We start from the raw sequence: 19425 nt of genomic DNA on the forward strand, positions 1-19425 counted from the left end.
GTCAAGATAACGTGACTGCATAGAACACCGTCGCCGCCATGCAGAAAGAGGAGGAAAGGTATATCTCTTCCCTCCTCCCTTTATCGTGTTGTCCGCTTGCTGCGCGCGCTTCTGCCCCCATCGTTTGCCGCTGGGTGTACACGCCGCCCCCCTCCCCCCTCTTCCTGCGAGTCTCTGGTTGTCAAAGCGCCGGCTCGAACTTAATTCCTTTCTTCGCTCCTCCTCCAATGCAACCCCTGTGCGGTGGCAATCAGAGAGCCAGATCGGTGGCGGCGGATCTGTATATGTGCACCGCCCGAGCCGAAATTGCCGCTGCCGTACGCCCTGTGCGGTGGCAATCAGAGAGCCAGATCGGTGGCGGCTTGACATAAAGACAAACAGCAATTTCCTAACACTTATGCGGGAGAACATCCCGTTCCTCTCGCTCGTAACGCGTCCCACGGCTGTGACAACCTCGCGAGGCACTTGTATAGATCTCGTCTTTGAGAATCAAGCATTGGTGTACCAAGTCGAACATATATCAGTCTATTTCTCCGACCACAAAGCTTCCTTCATGACTGTCAAGAACTGTTAGTGGAGTCTTTGTTAAAGGAATACGTGTGAAAAATAAAAAAATAAATTCTGTGATAGCGCATACATGTGTTGCTCGATTTCTTTGCCTCAATCTATCGAAAAGGTGAAACAGCTCATTTGCTGCGCTCAAATTTCGCATTAGGAAGTAACGTAATCGTCGGTAATTTTTTTTATATGCGCCCAACAAGAGCGGCTGTTTCAATACTTTTCATTTTCCCCCCTTCAATTCTTTTAAATTAAATCATGTTACAATTATGTTCTCGATAATAACATTGTGCTATTGGAATTTTCAGTTTTTGTTTGTTTCGTGTCGTTGTTTACGATGTTACAGTGCCGCTGTAGTGTATGTATGAAATTGTCCTTGCAGATATTTATCTTGATAACATGCTACTCGCTTACCCATTGTAGCATCCGCTCCAACCGAAGGCCTGTTAATCAAACCTGTAGTTATAAATAAAGCAAGAATGATGAAACCCTACGCTTCCAAGTCATATTGAAGTGTTAATATACCGGGCGCTGCCATGGGTGCTATAACGTAAAGCTATTCTAATACGGTTCTAATACATTTCTGCTATATAGCTATCCACGATTGGTCAGAATGCTTTCGGGGCACCCGAACTTCGCCGATCTGTCACGTGACGTCTCGAAAAGCGCGAGAACTCCCCATGTTGTATGATGTCTACACAGTGATTATGCATGATTTGGCCGAACAAAAGAAAAGAAAAAAAATTCTTTCTGATTCTACGCTTTCTTTTCGCCATTAGGCCTCTACTATTGGTCAAATTTTGTGCATCTCTGTCCATTTCGCCTGTCTGTCACGCGACGTCACGAAACCGCGAAAATACCACATCAAAAATGCTAGATGTACTAAAGTACTAAAGATGCATTATTATGCCAAAAAGTCTTTTTCTGAATAGCCGGTGACAGCCCTGTTTTGAAACAAAAAGATGGCTGCCCGCCGATCACTTTGGCACTGGCTAATCGGAGCTGGCGTGGAGAAATGAATTTCTCTGCGTATAATGAACATTTCTTCGTGGCAGTATAAAGTATAAAGCCCATGCAAGCGATCTTGCACGCGACAGCGACAAGCGACGCGATGAAAATGGCTGTCGCGTTCGTTCGTCGCCTACAAGTTGTGCCCCATGCGAGCGATGACTTCGAGCGACGTTTCCCCAGTGTTGCCGGTACGAGGGCAGCAATATAGGCGCCGAAACTAGCGTGACGCGTGGTTTATTAACTTAAGTTGATGTGTTTTACTGTAAAAAGCAGCATAAAATATTTTTGAAAGTCTTGCAGTAGGTTCTTATCCTTGTACGTATAAAAAATTCAATCGTTTGCTCGTTCAGTGCCACAATCGGAAGTACTTGAATTATGTACATCCAGTTTCGGCTTCGCGCTATTGGCTAGTCGCTCATAGCACTTCCGGGCGACGAGCGACGAATTCTAAATTTGCAAAACCGAGCGGTCGCGCGACAAGACCGAGCGATCTGTTCACGCGACGGCCCGATCCGTCGCTCGAAGCCGTTGCTCGTCGCTGTCGCGCACAAAATCATGCTCATGGGGTTTAAACGTTGTTGAACCCTTTCAGTGCGTATGCGACATCGCTCTGCCAACTCTTCGCTGAGAATCCCTGTTGGCTGCATTTTTAGCCTTCGGTTTCACGCTGCCGCGATTTTCGACCAGACAGTTCAAGCTCCAAGCAAGGGGAAGCAGACCAATCGCAGACGCCGGTACCGCCTTCCTCATCCGGTTATCTACTTTCACTGTGCCAGCATGAACCCACCCAAACCCTCTCCATTTCTGCGCACTCCTCCCCTGTTGTCAGCCAATTAGATGAGAAAAATATTTCAAGGTAAGCAATGCCTTTTGCTTTCAAAGCAAACGAAAGTGACCGTTAATAAATTAGGAGAGTGATTGGGCTGTTCAGACAAGGCTGTGGGTCACTGCCCGATTCTGGCGTCGTGCGGTTACGTAAATTTGACGTCACGAGATTTGAATAAAGTCAGAATGAAATATCGCAATCATTTTGTGCTAAATCTTCTCAGGTTGAAACATTAAAAGTGCGAAACAATAACGGAAACCTGAAAATTATGTAATCTTTGGCGTGGCTGTGGGGTGGGGGGCGGGGGCACTACCTCCGGGATTGGCCTGCACAAGAGGCCGCGTTTCTACCAGAAAGTTCGCCTTCGTGCTAAGCGTTCGCCGCCAGCGTTTCCGGGTCGTGCAGTTGCCGGGAAGCTTCAGAAGCAGTCAGTCAGGGGATCTTTTTGAATGCTATCGCGTTCCACTTTTAAAGGCGGAACTTAAGCGTACTGCAAATTTTTTTCTGTGCTGCCCATATCAGACAAGCACACTACTTATCGCAGACGTTATATACTGACGGGGCACGCGATCAACGACGTCATGGAAGTGTTTTGTCGTATGTGTTGTGACAGCGGAGGAACTTGTGTCAAAAGGCAGAATGAGGACGGCGACTAAACCAAAGGTGCAAGAGGTTGCAGTCTCGCTAATGGCTTGACGCCTCGGCAAAGGCGAGTTTTAAATTTTTTTTTAAGTTCAGCTGCGAAGCTTCTTCTTTCCTCAGAAACCCGCTCTTGTTTTCTCTCTGCATGCCACTGAAGGCACAATTCTTTTCTTTCCCGAAATTTTCTCCCTCTCGCAGATGGCTCATGCGCCGTAATCGCCCTTTAAATTTTTCACGGCAAGGTGGCATGCGCCACAGACAGATCGAGTTAACATTAAGCCACATGAACACAACGGGGCAAGCAGGTCTGCTCTGCTGGCGTTCGAAATGAGCGGCTTGTGCGAGGCCACACCGAACAATTAGGAAAAGAGACGGAAGCTTCCATCCTATACAGGGTATCATCAGGCACCAACTATCAGGCACCAATATTTGAAGAAAAAAAATGCAAGTACCAGGTAGCGGGACAGAACCAAGGTAATGTCGTTCGCAGTCGCTTGGAGATACTCAGGTTATTATTTTTTCGCGTTCCGCCTAATTACATTAGTTTTCATTAATGAAAATCTCGAGTACTATAATTAGATGAAATGTGTCAATGAGGAAATTGTAGAGCAATATGAAAAACTCCCGATGCGGCTCTATGTTGCTTAATACGTGCTACGTAGGAGTTTTTTTCCGAGCGTGAAAGAAGCCCACGAATACACGCAAAGTAACTAGAGCAGCCAGTCGCGCGGCAATGTTGTGTGTTAGTCCTTGTTTTTTTTTTTTAACTTTTGTGCACCATCGCTCAGACACCCTGTATATGAAGATGGAAAAAAAAAAGACAATTTGATTTGCTACCAAAGTGGACTTCGAGATGTCAGATTTGTAGTCGCCAGCACATCACCGTAAAATCGATGCTCAAAGCAAAATTTGCTGACGCCGTGCCGCATGCAGTACGGTTTGATACAATGGCGTTGCACATAAAATGTAGCCAAGAATGTTGCGCGCGTTTTTTTTTCTGGGTGCATGCACTCGCTTTTGGCAAGCGCAGCGATCGCATTAACGGAGCGAGACTACATATGTCTATCGTGACGTCATTCGCGTCTATGTCATAGGTACAGAAACTGGGCCCGTATTTGCAAAAAATCTCTTGGGCTAGAATTGTTCGTAAGAGAAAAATTCCAACCAATCCCGATGCTGGACATATTGCAGTAACGGTTTCGTCTGAGCCAATTTGGTTCACAATCGCTTGTAGCCTACAGCCTAAATTTACGCATGGGACTCTTTCTTTTTTGTTTGTCGCGTCTGTAATTTCAGGCTGTGCACTGCAACTAATTTGGACTTATTAGTAAAGCTTGCAGGCCAACGGCAAACAGATTTGTGCATTTGGTCCCCCATGCATGCCGTATTAAAAAAAAAAAAAGCCTTGATTTCGCAAGTGCTCCTTGCCTGCTGCCTTCGCTCTTACGAGCATCAGGATCAGTTGGCATTTGCTCTTACGAACAATTCTAGCTTAAGAATTTTTCGTGAATACCAGCCCTGGTTCGTAGAAATAGTAAGTTTAGGGTACTCTGAAGATTGCTAGGATTTTTACCTGGCATTTACGAGGCTTGGATCTTACCGCAAAAAAAAAAAAGAACGCCAAATAAGTCATGTCACTACTACTTTAACGAACCACCAAGGGAAAGGAGTCGGTGGCATAGCCAGAAATTTTTTTCGGAAGGAGAGGGGGAAGGCAGCATCTTGGTGTGCAAAAATTTCGGAGTGGTGAGGGGGGGGGGGCACGCGCCCGGTCTGCCTCCTCCTCTCCTGACCCTTGAATAAAGCCAACGGGGCACTGTATGAGTCGAAGGACAAAAAAAAAATCGATGAAAGTTTCCCGATTGTCTTTCACTGCATCCATCAGCAATGATGCAAGCTGCATTGCACATTGTTGGAGGTCAATCTGCGAAACGCATCCTTGATCAAATCTTTTCACCCGGTGCTGCGCCGACACCGACCTTCACCGCCATACGGAGCTCGCCAACAACAGGAATGCGTCCTCTATTGGAGCCCACACTGGAACACTACCGAAAGCAGCAGTCTGCCCTGCTTCGGTTGAATCTTTCGTCAGTATCGATCTAGATAAGAACTTCGACACGTGTCGCTTTCATGGCACAACTGCGACAAGAACCTATAGTACACATTTCCATTTACGATTCGTTACAAGCCTCCGTTCGTTGACCGCATAAATTTATGCTTACGCAAACCCATGAATTTCGTACTATTTCTGAAGTCTTCCCGGCATTGTGTGTGCCTAACCGAATCACAAGAGCAGCGCTGTCATGCCAGTCGCAACGAAATCAGCTTGAAAGCGATGTTATAGCTGGCACACTTGCGATATGCATTCTCTTGGGCCAGGTGCTGTGTCTTTTAGTTCGCATGCTGGTACCCGCGATTCGTGAACGTGTTGATTAGTTGCGCTGAAAGAAGTACTCTCGCGTTCGACTGGCCGGCTCAAGAAGCCTAACGTGGTTTTTGCCAGCAGAGTCATGGCTCTCCAGTCGCAATTTCATCGAATGACACTACTTCAAGCACAGCACAGGCACAAAAACATGTATTCATATATATTGTTCTTCATTGGAAAAAAAAAAAAATCCTGTCCGAGACGCACTAACGTGTTACCTCCAAGTGTCTTGATCAAATTTGTTGCCTCCTAAAAGCAACCATCTAAAAAAAAGACGTACGTGTTTGCTGACTACTCAAGGTCCTCACACCTTCAGTTCAATGCTGCAAATGTCTCTTAGTTCAGTATGAACACATACAAATGAACACACACATAACAAATGTAATGAGGAGGACCACGTTTTGAGCGTTCCTGCCGCAGCGTCGTGCACAATTCTGGTTGCTCATCCGTACTGTTCAATTGATGGCGAAACGAAAACAAGGTTGATGAAATGACTACGTCCACAAAACGTGCCGGTTTGGTCTGGTGATGCGAGGCATGTACTCTGTCGAGGAGGAAAAACGTTCGGTTTTAGTCCCAGGTTGAATTTTTCTGAGCACGGATTGTTGTAGGGTGACCTATATCGGCTGTTGGTCGAAGGCTCGAACTTTGTCTTGCGCCGCTGCTCGCAATTCAATCACCGCGCCTTTCAAAACCCACAGCATCCGGTAATTTTGGCCCCGGATGTCACAAAAAGGCCGCACCGCGCGATCGTTTACACTTTGACCAGAGCAGCGTCCGACGTTCCTACTTCGCTCAGTGCACAGAAAAAAAAAACAAATAAAAAAGAACTGCCACCATCGGCCCCACGAGCGCACCTGTCCCATCAAGGAGCGAACTGAACATGCAGAATATATCCATAACAGATGAAATTTTGAATAGGTAACGTCTTATTGTCTTTTAGTTCAGAATGATTTAGCCGGTGATCTCTTATGAAAGGTTAGCGCACATTTGGAGGTACTGTTATAAGCCTGTCGATAATTGCGAACAAATCTGGATTTCGAGGCATGTGGGGACAATGGTAACCGTTAGAGCAGCAGTGCGTCGAAGCTATCTTACTCGGAGTTAGCGATGCGCCCCCTTTGGCTATAGATTGAGATTTCTTTTCTTACTCTGGGAGCAGATCGAAAGAAACGTTCGTCTTGGGTCAAAGCAACGCTATTTGTTGTTTACTTGAACTATTTGGAACTTCGGGAGACCTAACGTTCCATCTCTAGCTGTGGTTCCTCTATTCGCTTTCTTTTTCTCTCTTTCTTTAGGGCTGTTAGTAAACGTAACGAGAAGTTTTAAACAGATGGGGACATTCGTTGTCCCACAAAAGCCAGGGTGGGAGTATAGTTGAATTTCACATGGTGGGGGGGTCTCGGCGAGCCACACTAGGTGACTCCGATGAATAATTTAGGCGCGCAATATCCTACACTGGCGATAAGAGCGAAACCTACGAGCAAAAAATTCAAGCCGAAAGGCTGGCGGCCAATTCCGAATCAGAAAAGCTTCAACGCACCGTGAGGATTTTTATGGTCTGGTTGCACTGGACTGGTACACGGGCCAATTCTACACACGCTGCGCCCACACTGAAGAGGCAGGCATTGTTCCGCAATCAGCCCCTCCTCTTGACCGCGATGCGAACTGCGTGCAGTGGTTCGCCGTGGAACAGCGTCATCTGGTACGGCTTCGGCGGCGGGCTCTGGTGATGGCGACGCCGCCGTACGGCGATGTGATGTTGTAGTCTGCGGTGCTTGGTCGCCTGGTCGCGTTCGTGGTGCCCGCGCCTCGCGACGATGTTGTGCTGCAGCACGGGTCGCAGGGTGGTCGTCGACTTGCTCTCGAAATGATGGCGGCGGCCGAAGAGGTCCATGATGGCGGGCCTCCTGGGTGTGGTGCTTGGTCGTCGTGTTATCTTCATCATGGGGAAGTGCAGCCTCGCCTCGTCCTCTTCGTCGTCGTCGTCGTTGCCGGTGTCGAACACCAAGCTTTCGTTGGTTGCTGTGGTGCTATCCGGGAGCAGGACTTTTGGCTGCGTTGAACGAAGTTCCTCTGGAGAAACGTTTTTGGAGGACGTCTGCTCTTCAACTGTCGTCTGCACTGTTCGCATCTTCTGGTCGGCATGCGTCCGCGGCTCGGTACGCGTCGTTTGCGAGACCGCAACAATATGCGGCTTTGTCACAGTTCCTGCGGATACGTCAGGTCGGGGCGACTCGAGACTGGACGTCGACGTTTGTTTGTTGGGCAATATATCATCTTTCGGACCAAAAGTCGACTTTACTATCCCGTCCTGCTTCTCAAGCATTCCGAGCATGTCTTCGCCAGCGCCCACTTCTGGTATGGGTGTTTCAATGGCCGATGTCTCACTGACCTTTGCAGTAGGCGTTCGACCTGTAGTGGAAGTGGTTACAGGCGGCAAAGAGGTATTCTTGAAGGCGGAAGCTCTAGTTTTACTTTCTCGACGTGCATGCATTTTCTGCGATGTTTTCTCCACACGCAAATGCTGAGATGGTGAAACCGTCTGGGTGGAAGACTTCGTGGCAACACCTAATGTGACTGGTTTGCTCGTCTTGTCGTGAACGCTGCCATCTGAAGGTACATTCTTCAAGTCATTATGCGTTGTCTCCTTTCTGGGTCTGTCAAGCTTCCTTGTGGTTGACCGTTCTGTTTCCGGTGGCCTCTTGCCACCGGAGTGCTTTGAATACCCTTCGACCTCTTTCGCTTGACCTATCCGTTTCTCTGTTGACGCGGAAGTTGTTGCAGAAACGGTGCGCGTATAAGCCACGTTGGCGCTCATTTCTTTTCCTGAATGGCGTACACTCGGCGTCGGTGTGTTTCCGCTGCCAACAAACACTCGCTTATCCTCTGTCGGCACTCTTGTAATATCCCTCTCTCTTCGGGGACGGGTTGTAGCGCCCCCTGTGTTTGCAGTTGGTGGTGTCGTACTTGACATCTTTTGTGTGACGCTTCCCGTCAAGGCACTTCTATTCTGCGTTGTGGTTAGTTTGTCCTCACGAAGTGCCCTGTTATCTGGCTTGATATCTGAAGCTCTAATATGTTGGCCGGTGATTGGCGAAGGAGTGCTACCCGTAACTGACAGCCTCGATGCACCTGTGCTAGCAGAAGACTTCTCTTCACTAGTTCTTTCTTTGGACACTGCACCCTTTGATGAAGGCGTCATCCTTTCAAAATGCTCCCTTTTATCGGCTAAATGCGTCGGAGGCTGGGTGAACTCTTCCGAACGGGCCGATTTGTCCTTCGCTTCTGGGATCAACTTCTTGGTAGGACCGGCTTTCTGGGTGCTCTTTTTTACCACAATTTTTGTGCTGTCCGAAGGATGCACTGGAGTTGACGACTCCTCGGCGAGCGCTCTTTTGTTGACTACGGGCTTGGAAACGCCTGCTGTTGAGGCCGCCTGACTTGCATTCTTGGAAATCGTCATTGTTGGGCGACGACCAGAACCTGTGGAAGACCGCAAGTCTTTGCTGCGTCGGTGACTGTCGAACCTCCTTGGACGATGACCCGTTCCTTTTATCACCTCAATCGTAATGCCGTAGACCTTTCCTAAAGTCACGGTATGCCTTGTTGGGCGTGTTGCCAGGGTCGAGCGATGTTCAGGAGTTGCAGCGGACACGTTTTTGTGTCCGAAGGCTTCCGAAGGCTGCGATCTTCCGGGCGCGTCTGTGTTGAAGAACTGTGTTTTCGTCTCTTTCTTACCTTCGTCTCTCGAAGCGTTTTCGATGGCGGGTGATGGTTTCAAAGTTTTGTTATCTCGCTCTGCCGGCGACCTGAGTGTGTCGCCTGTTCTTCGGCGAACTTGGTTACTCGGGGTGCTCGGTTCCGGGAATGCCTTCGGCGAGCTGCTAACGAACCCCGACTTCTCTCTGTGTCGGGTGGAAGTACTTGTGTGTACTGCAGAAGGTCTCGCCTCGGTCACCGCTTCTCTTCTCTCTGAGTAAGCGATGGTCTGAGGAAGGTGCCTCGCGGTGTCACGCCCAGCGGAAGCAACGTGACCACTAGAAATTTTTGCTATTCCTACTTTTGGAACTTCGTTCAAGACCACAGCTGTGGTTCTCGACTTACCGCTCGTTGCCACCTTATTCTGGATGATTACGTCGGCGTTAGATGGTTCCGTGAACGCGTCCACCTTCTTCACAGCTCTGGCGTCAATGCGGAGATAATTTTCGTCGTGGTTGTGATTGTCGTCCAAGTCGTTGTCTGTTTCGTCGGTGGTAAGGTGGGTGGAAAGAGGTCCACGCTCAGGCGACGCGGAACTCGACAGCGCGCCGTGAGAGCGCGTGACCTCGTGCTTTGAAGGGCTCGCCGAGCCCATTCTTGGTGGCGTCAATGCCATCGCTTCGGGCTCGAAGTTTTGCGCCTCGTTGTGCCTTGGCGTCGGCAGGCGCGCTGACGAATTGTCAGCGATAGTGTCTTCGTTTATGTGGGTCGCGTTGCGGCTGTGATTCAGCGCCGACCGAAATATGTTGCGCTCCTCTTCCGGCACCATGTCTTCGTATTCCTTTCCGTGTTCACCCAGGGCAGTAGAGCCGTCATCAGGCCCAGGCGTTGTCGTTTTGGTGGCGTTGGCGTCTCTGACTGCGATAAACTCGGGGCGTTCGATCGGAACGGGTTCGATGTTCATCAGCCCTGGACGCACCTTGCTATTATTTTTCGAGACTCCTTCACTGGCGTTCAATTTGGGGACGGCAGCATTGACTGCCGAAGCGCTTCCTTTCGCGTTGTCTTGAGTAAGCTCAGAGCCCCCGTTTTGGATAAATGCTGAATCTCGTGCAGGAACCCTGCTTCCAGCAACGCTACTCGCATCGAGCCACTGAACTGTGGCATTCGCACTACTAGTTATTCCAGCAAACTTGAGGCTTACTACTGTGTTCTCCGATTTCTTGTCAGTCTCAGACCCTCGGCTGCCTGACGATGGCAATCCTTCATCCTGCGCCCCTGGGTTTGCTTCATTTTGTGTTTCCTCTCTCTTTCCCGGCTTCTGGTGTCCTCTACCATCTTTCATAGCATTTCTGCTTGTAGGGGCTTCGCTTTTTGTGCTTAGTTTACCACGATCGCCTGTGGGATTCACTAAGTTTGGCGGCGTGTCACTGGAATCAGGTCCCTTGCGGTAATCGTGTCTCTTATTGGCCCCTTTTTCAGAAGAATGCGCGGTAATATGGGCAGCGGTACCTATGTCTGACGGCAAAGCCCTGCTGCGAGGCATCTCATCTCGACTTAAGCTTCCGAGAGGAAACGCTTTAGCATCACCTCCGACAGAATCGCCCTCGTATCTGTTGGGAGCGCGGCGCTCTGCTTCCATAGATGAGTTAGAATCCGCCTTGGCAAGACCACTGTTAACGTCGGCCAAATATTTTTTCGATCCATTTGTCGTGCCGCCAACAGCCTGCTCATCTGGATACCGAAAAACAGCGGGCACGGGGCCCTCAGTCCCGTCGTAGCGGTGGTTGAGATTCGGCGGCAACTCGTTCTCGGGAGAGCTTCGACCGATGTGTTCAGCCTTCGTCTTCTGACCGGACAGGGCATGGCGAATCGCGGTGGAAACTGCTGGTCGAACGTCGGCGAGCCCTCCTGCCGCACTTTCGTTTCTGGAGATGGCGCTTTCATTGTCCTGTCTGGAGTCTCCAGAGAATCCTTGGAGCGAAGTTTCGTTGAACCCGAAGAAAGGGACGGATGTAGAGGGAGGCGCGGCCAGAAACCGCCCTGCCAGCCGCCGCCGCAACTCAGCAGATGGCTTGTCAGGGGAGTAAAACTCTTGCTCGGCGAGCTCCTTGGCATTGTTCCTCTCCGTGGCTGGTTTCAGAGGATCGTAGAAGTCCCAACCGGCGCCGCGCCTGGCTATATAAGGATGGTACGGATCCAGAGTATACTTGGTAGGCGGAGGTTCCTCCGGCTTTTCCGGCCAGCCGCCAGCGGCAATGCCTTCGTCGAGGGCATCCTTGCCCTTTTTCTTGGTCATGTAGTCGATCATCAGCCTTCGTCCCTGGAGAGCGTCGATACCGTCGTGCACTTTAGAGGGCCGCTGTTTAGGGGAGAGGTGTTTCTTGAAGAACTCGGCGAAGGACAGCACTTCGTTGGCCTCCTTGTTGTTGGACGGTATTCCGTCGATCATCCTCTGCTTGTCACTGTTATCCGCCGAAGACGCGGCCGAACCGTTTTGTTCGCGGTTGGCGCCGAACCAGCTGCCCGAAGCCCGCACCGGCGCCCCGCTATTTCGGACCTTCCTCTCTGTCATCTGAACAAGTTCCTTTTGCAAGGCAACGTCTACTTGCCTTGCACTTTCGTGGCCATCTTTCCCAAGGACGTCGCCTAAAACGGCGCCTCGCTTGGCGCTGGGGTCTTTAGATTGTCTAGCCATGTTACGAAGCTTCCTGAGCTTGAGCATTAGCTTTTCGGAGCGTAGACGCCGAAGCTCTTCGGCAGTTCTGCTTCCTATTGCCGAGGAGAGAGCGCGTCCGCTTTTGTAGCCTCGCCTGTCCTGTCCGGAAGCCTTCGCGTCACTCGAGTAGCGCAGCGGCTTTCTGTCGATAAGCGCGGCTCCTTCGTCAAGGACGTCCACCTTGTCCTTCCCCTGCCGGTTCGAATAGACGCGCGGATGAACTCCTCCGGATGCGTCGTTCCTGACGGACTCCTTGTAACCAACGTAAGTCCTTTCTCGCACCTTCTCCCTGATCGTTGGTGTCTTCTGTACCGTCGGTCTCTCCTCTTCCCCTCTTTTTGTCGTCTCATGGCTCCCGAGAGATTGTAGCGTCTTTTCTGAATGTCGACGGCTAGCATCGTTCTGGGACGATGCCGAAGCCACTGCGCCGGCGACGTCGGACGTCTGCCTTCCGCGGCCGCCATCTTGGTTTGTGCCGGAACCGACCACTCCGCCGCCTCCTTTGCCGCCGGTTATCGAAGCGGGCCTTCCGCGAACTTCGCCGTTGACCGAACTTTCCTCCGGGCCTCCTTCTCCGACGGCCATTTCCTGGCGTCCGATTTGCACGGGCAAATTATTAATTCCGTTCGCTGCTGACGGGTGATTTCCTCGGCCCGCGCTTTCGGGCTGGGCTTGGCCGCCAGCTTCTGGCTGCTTTCCCGGCTCCCAAGGTTGCTGCTTTTGTGGCATAAGACTCCGTGCTGCTACACCTGCTGAAACCCCGGTGGAAGCTGGCCGGGAATCATGGATGCGGTTATCCTTGTTAAGGATCAGCGCAGCCTGCGGCTTCCGAGGACCTGACGGTTGCTCCGCCTCGACTCCGGCGGCTTGTTGACGCCCGACGACGTTGGAAGGTGGGTGACTGCCGCCCACGCGTGCCGTCTTGTTGACCTGCGCGAGAATCGGACGTCCGGTCGTCAGCTGCGCCATCAACACATTCGCGCTGCGTGAGTGGAATAGCTATGTGCTTGCCGCATGCGAGGCATGCACGGAATTAACGTCGCTGCTTTTTGTCGCCTACTTAGCCCCGCATCTGTTAAAAGGCAATTGCAACGAAATTTCGAACCGCGTGAAAAGCCTAGTTTAAGACAGCGTAGATACACAGGAACCTCCGTGCAAAATTTGAAGCTTGAAATACGAGCAGAAGCGTCACGAGAACGCCCGCAATGATTTTATTATGAACGCGAACGACTAAATTGGTCGTTCTTTAATTGCGCACAGCTGCTACTCCATCCAGCTAGCGCCGCTGTAGTGCAACTGGCGATTTTAATTGCAATACTCAATTGATTCAAATCGGTTAGGTTGCACAATATACTTGACACATGCATTAGTAAAAAAAAAGCGATATGACATCTTTCTCACTAAGAAATTTCGCAAATAATTAAATACCGCAAATATCTCTCCCGCACGTGCGCTATGAGAAGGACAAGCACGTGAATATCGTTGGCATTAATAGCAATCAGGACGATAGCGAATGCGTCAGCGGATCACTTATTCCACTTATGCTCGAATCAAACTAGGAATATGTCGCTGAAGCAAACGTTTCGACAAGGTTACTTGTCTTCGCCAGGGCTTACAGAGACAAGTCCCCTTGTCGAAACCAGACTTGCACGTAGCGAATTACACGTAGTTAATTGCTTGCAATCAGTCAACAATTTTCGGTAATATTGTAATATAACGATTACTTTGTTCACATGGTAACGGTGGCTGTTATTCAATTACTTTCATTTTCAGTAAACAATTTCACGTAAGTCACTTAATTGAAGAGACATGCTGTAACAGGCGACGCCGGTATGAGCTACTAAACCGCGCACTGTTAAGTTTTGACTAAGAGCCTATTCGTTCAAGTCCCAATTTTCTTTGTTTAAGAAAATTGGGGCAATAGGCTGATAATAGGCCGATTATTGTGGTAATAGGCTGATTATTAGGATAAAAAATAAAGACTTTAAGATCCTTTTTTTTTAATGCTGCACCCAATTTCTAGCACTGGTGCCTCGATCAATATGACGTAATGAATTTCAAAATTATTTCTTGGTATAAGGGCCTTGCATTGAATCCCCAAGCGCCTGTGTGTCAGTGTGAGGTCACGGATGTCATAGTTTTTCCTCATATTTTGGTTCCCGTGGATGAGTGATAGTTCTCGAAAGTTGCTAAGTTCAGTATGTGGCGCCTATAGAATAAAACGTAGTCCGTGTTTTAAAGGATTACCTATAGTCCCGTTAGAACTATCTTAAAATGCATGTCGTCGAGGTGAACTGGGGTAGAAACTTCACGCTTGGTGCCACCAAGTTCATTTTTATTTTTTCGTTTTTCTTGCGCTTATTTTCGGCCCCTGAAAACATCTCCTTGAAACCTATGAAACAGAAGGTAATAAGTGCAATGTCTCTCAACAAATATATTCCCGAAGAAATTTTCGTAGAATACCTAATGATAACGGATATGTTAGGGTTCTCTTCGATTTCGCTGTGCAATTTTAATCAGTTCTTGAGTGTGCAGTGCGCGGTGCGCACGGGTTCACGTCATGCGAGTGGAGTGCGGCATCTGAGCTCATCATAGCCCTTCCAGATTGCAGCGACGGGCGAGCTTTGCCGTCTGCTGCTACGGACGACAATGGTATTCGCGTATGAGAATGGTGAATGTACTTCTTATTGCGATGTATGGGCACTCCACCAGGCGCATTTCTGCCGTCGGCGTCGCCACGATGTTCCGCATAAAGTCCAAGGGTACCCTTGGACCACGGCGCCTTGGACTTTATGCGGAGCATCATGGCGACGCCGGAAGACGGCGTGCTTCCTCCCCGCTTTCCTCCCTTGCGCGCGCGAGATTGAGCCGACGATGCTCGCACGCTTTCACTAGCACATACAGCAGAAGGCGCGCGGCGATGACGTTATCACGTGATAACGTCATCTACTCGCCCCGTCGGTTGTATGTGCTAGTGAAAGCGCGCGAGCATCGCCGGCTCAATTTTGCTCGCGCAAGGGAGGAAAGCGGGGAGGAAGCACGCCGTCTTCCGTCAAGCGCCATGCACCGAGTGAGGGGAGGGAGGAAGGCGTTCTACGTCGGCAGCAGTTGCTTATGGCGCGGCCTTGAAAGCGATCGGCGATGGGGACAGAGTGCGCCGAAGCTTCGTGTGCGCCGTGCTCCCGCCGCTGTTGAAGCGGGAGGCAGCACGGAGGGCAATTCGCTCGCTGCTCCTGCCGCGCTTCCTCACGCCAGCGATTTGACAGCGAGTGATCGCGGTCGTCGAGTCAGGTATGTGTCCGTGTTTGCTTGTGCGCGCATGGCACCATGCTTGCCGATTTAGTTAGTAAGCGCATGTTTCAAGTTGATACGGCCCATGAAACTGCTATCGTTACTTCATATAGCTGTCGACTAATTTGCTATCGCAATCGATGCTTCGCCTTTCGGGCGAAACTGCGACATTTTTTTCTTCTTTCCCCGATGTATACAGTGCGGTCCAAATTTAAAGGGAACACTCTCAGATGTGTGGTTCTCGTTCTGCTTGCGTTCTGTAGGTGCAACTGCTGGATGAAGCTTTGTCAATGTACTGACACAACTGCGCAGGAATTGCGCTAGTACCGCCAACTATGCAAATCATCTGCTGAAAAACGAGGCGAATGTGCCCTTGCCAGGGGCGTAGCCAGGGGGGGGGCTTATGGGGCTTCAGCCCCCCCCCCCGAAATTTTTTCCAGCTGTCAATGCACCGCCGACCAAAGCAACCCCCCGGCGTCAGAAATCATTCTGGATTTTGTCTAGAATTCCTTTTTCATGCTCGAAAAGACATTTCACCGCGAAAATTGCAAACTGGGGCTGGATTTCGTTGCAACGCCCATGCACCGGGAGTCACATAACGCAAGCAGCCCCATCCGAGCACAAAGTTTCAATGGCGTTTTAATGACAAACGGGCTCACCGCGGCATCTCGTGGAGTCCGAGGAATCTACGGAGCGCATGGATACCAATTCCGAAACTTTATGAGCATAAATCTCATAAACTTTTGATGTGAAAGGTGCATTGACATTTCCAAAGTAGTGCTTTAGATTTTCAATTGCGGAACTTTGTGGGTCTAATGCTGTTATAAACATTTGACGCCAAAGGTGCATTGATTGTTCTAAAGTCTTGCATTGAAGCAAACAACGGCACAAGCCAAATCAACACACTATGAGACAAGTTGACAAAGCACTCAGCGAGGTCCGATGAGACGAAGCGATGTGGTGGTTCATTTGTGCCGTCATGTCACATAAAAAAATACCAAAATTTTTTTCACGTACGCCAAAGCATCCATGTTAAGACACTAAAAGCCAAGGTTACTACGTTCTTATTTATTTTTCCTACTTTGGCTTTTATTCGCGAGGACACAGTGAGCGTCTTCAATTTTTTGGTCTTGCTACCCTATCCGCGGGCTGGCAGAGCCAGCCAGAGCGCATACGTTTTTCTCGTGTTGCCCCGACCACCGCGCGGCGCACTTCGATGCGTGTTCGGTTTGCTCTGGCCGAGTGAATTTTCGCCTGGCACAGTTTTAGACGCTTTCTGGCTAGCAGACGAGAAAAAAAAAACAATGGTCGCTCGCCGCCATCACTGTGGGGACTCAAGGGATTGCACAGCGTTCGCTTGAGGGCAACGTCTCCGGAAAGTCTTGTCTCGCCGTTGTAGGATACCGAGCAGTATGCGTATGATTCTCTGTGGACCAAGCGTCTTACCTTTTTTTCGATATTCCTTCGGTAGCCACATTAGGTGCGCAAAGTAGGTATTCAATTGTGGCCAACATATCTTCCTTGGGTTTTTTTTTAAATTTCGGTGGCTCCCGCCCCACAAAAGGAAAAAAAAACACATTGTTGCGGCGCAGCGAATTGTTGCATGATGAAAGTTTGATTTTGTTACTTCTTCCTTTGCGGAAAGTAATGGGCCACGGGACGCTTCAGTTGCCGGAAACTCTTATATTATTCCGATACCAATTATTTGGACACGCCAGGCGCATCGCTGCCGTCGTCCTCATGTTTCATATAAAGTCCAAGGGCGACAACATCGTGACCGAGCGCCGCATGCTGTATGTGCGAGTGAAAGCGTGAGGGAAGGGGGGGCGCTGGAATGGGTGAGCTGACGATGGTGACTCAGACTTGTGTGCGCAAAGGAGAAAAGCAGAGAGCAAGCTATTCATCTGCCGTCGCGCGCGATACATCGGAGGGATTGGATGGAATGGGGGCGGTATCTAGGATGGTGTGAATCTGTGATTGCGCAGCATGTTTATTTGCTTCGTTTGACGCATTATACACCGTGACTTTTTCTTAGATACGTACATTTATTGGAGACTTATACGCATGTTTAAATACCTTGTTGGGAGATTTTGTGTATACGTGCAGTGACCTTTGTTGCAGTGACCCTTGCATTTGTATATACCATTGTATCTTCGCATTTCTAATGTACGAGGGCGAGTCAAATGAAAGTGATCCTACACCTCCCCCCCCCCCCCCCCCACGCGCAATAATAGTTCGGTTCATATCTGCGAGGCATGTGCGTAAAAGAGAGGGATGTCTCATTTTCAAAAGTGACACGCAGGTGTGAGGGTAAAGGTTCTGTAATGGTCTCATACATTCGGTTGAACATGGTTGCGTGACATATTGGAAACTCGAAAAGTTGAACAGCGTGGTGCGTGAAGTTTTTGACTACTGAAGGTATTTCGTAAAAAGAAATGAGTCGCCGTATGGCTGCCATGTACGTTGAACATCGCATTTCATTGGCCACTGTGAAGCGTTGGAGCAAACGGTTCAAAGGAAGACGTGAAAGTTGCAAAGACGATCCAAGACGGGACTAAAGCCATCGTGAAATCACTCTTAGCAAAATTGCAAAAGTTGATGAGGTGATGAGACAAGAACGGAGGATAAGCATCGATGAACTGGCAGAGCGTCTGAACATCAGTCACGATTCGGTTCACGCTATAATTCATGAGCATCTCGGTTATCGACTCTTGTGTACGCAATGGCTGCCCAAGATTTTGAACCACCACCAGAAGATATAGAAGTTCGGCGCTGCCTTGACTGATCTGATCCGGTATCACAATGAGGGTGACGACTTCTTGTCTGCAGTTGTGATCGGGGACGAACCATGGTGCCACTACTACGAGCCTGAAACACGACGGCAAAGCTTACAGTGGAAACATTCGAATTCACCACGCCCAAAGAAAGGAAAGGCCATCATTTCTGCCGGAAAGGTATTGCTGACTTTTTTCTTTCGATCGTCAGGGACCATTACGGATAGAATTTGCTAAGTCTTGAGAAACTATCAATTGTTTCCGATACTGTGAAACGCCGGAACGGCTGCGTGTTGCAATCAAGAAGAAACGATGTGGAAAATTGACAAACCGGGTCATCTTGTTCCACGGCAATGTAACGTCCCCACATTGCTGATGTATTAAATACAAAACTGGCAACGTTCAAGTGGGAAACGCTGCAACATCCGCCACACAGCCCAGACCTGTCGCCTTGCGACATCCACATTTTGGGGCAACCAAAAAAAAAAAACAGCTCAAGGAAACCACATTCGTGTCGGACGATGACGTGAAAGAGTCAATTGCCGACATTTTGAAGCAGCAACCCACGGAATTTTATGAGACCGGAATCACGCGACTCCTTAGTCTATGGGACAAATGTCTAAATGCTCATGGAGACTACTTTTAAATAAAGTACCCCGTTTGTCATATATTCGCATTTACTCACTTTCATTTGACTCGCCCATGGTATATTTTGCAGAACTCCTGCTTTTTATACGTGCTCTCTGTTGCGACTATAATTTCGGTGCAATTACTCACGATACACGACCGGTGACAGCTGCTCCTGCGTAATACATTGCAACAAATGCCGGTGTCATTGATATTTTGCACTGGCCGTTGCAGACGTACGTGAATGTATACATGGTTCTTGAATGACAAAGTTTCATTAACATATTTGTCCTCAACTTTTTCATTTCATGGCCCTTACATTTTTCATATCAGCGGCATGCACTGTTTTGCTGCTTTCCAACTGATATAATTCTAAAGTTTGTATGATATTTTCTTTACTTAATAAATAGACAAAAAACATGGAAGCATTGATATCAGTTATTTCGGACACAATTTTTGGCACATACGAGTATATTCTTTTAAGATGAATGATATATTTTACTTGTTTTTATGGTGCGTAGCGTTCAAGAATTCGTTTGCAGCATCTTTGGCAACGGCAAGGCAATTATATTATTCATGTAGACCACCACTTTCTGAGTAGTCCGACCCATCTTATGGGGCAACTATGGTACATATTATGTCGCGCGTAACGCAGAAGTGAACATGGCGGAAGGACGAAAACAAAATAAAAGGAAGCATTACGGAACAAAACTGAAGCCAAGAAAACTCGGCCCAACACGTGATCATGTCACGTGTAGGGTGACTTCTATACATTGCATGCTCTTCCGAAAAGACAGCCGGTGTGACAGCAACATGCGGCTGTCACGCTTTCACGCTGCAACGAAGACGA

At 49.1% G+C, this 19425-nt stretch overlaps 1 protein-coding gene across 2 annotated transcripts in view; it reads right to left on the minus strand.

Annotated features, from left to right (window-relative positions):
• Positions 1–5594: 5594 nt before the first annotated feature.
• The window catches only part of LOC142560754 (uncharacterized), a 39532-nt gene continuing 25701 nt past the window's right edge, over positions 5595–19425 (minus strand). For both annotated transcript variants that reach the window (XM_075673075.1, XM_075673074.1), the window contains exon 2: positions 5595–12813. In XM_075673075.1, coding sequence (XP_075529190.1) covers positions 7102–12813 — 5712 coding nt within the window. In that variant the 3' untranslated portion in view covers positions 5595–7101. The remainder of the gene's footprint in view (positions 12814–19425) is intronic.

The sequence above is a fragment of the Dermacentor variabilis genome, chromosome 10, assembly GCF_050947875.1.
Source record: "Dermacentor variabilis isolate Ectoservices chromosome 10, ASM5094787v1, whole genome shotgun sequence".
Classification (NCBI taxonomy): Eukaryota; Metazoa; Arthropoda; class Arachnida; order Ixodida; family Ixodidae; genus Dermacentor; species Dermacentor variabilis.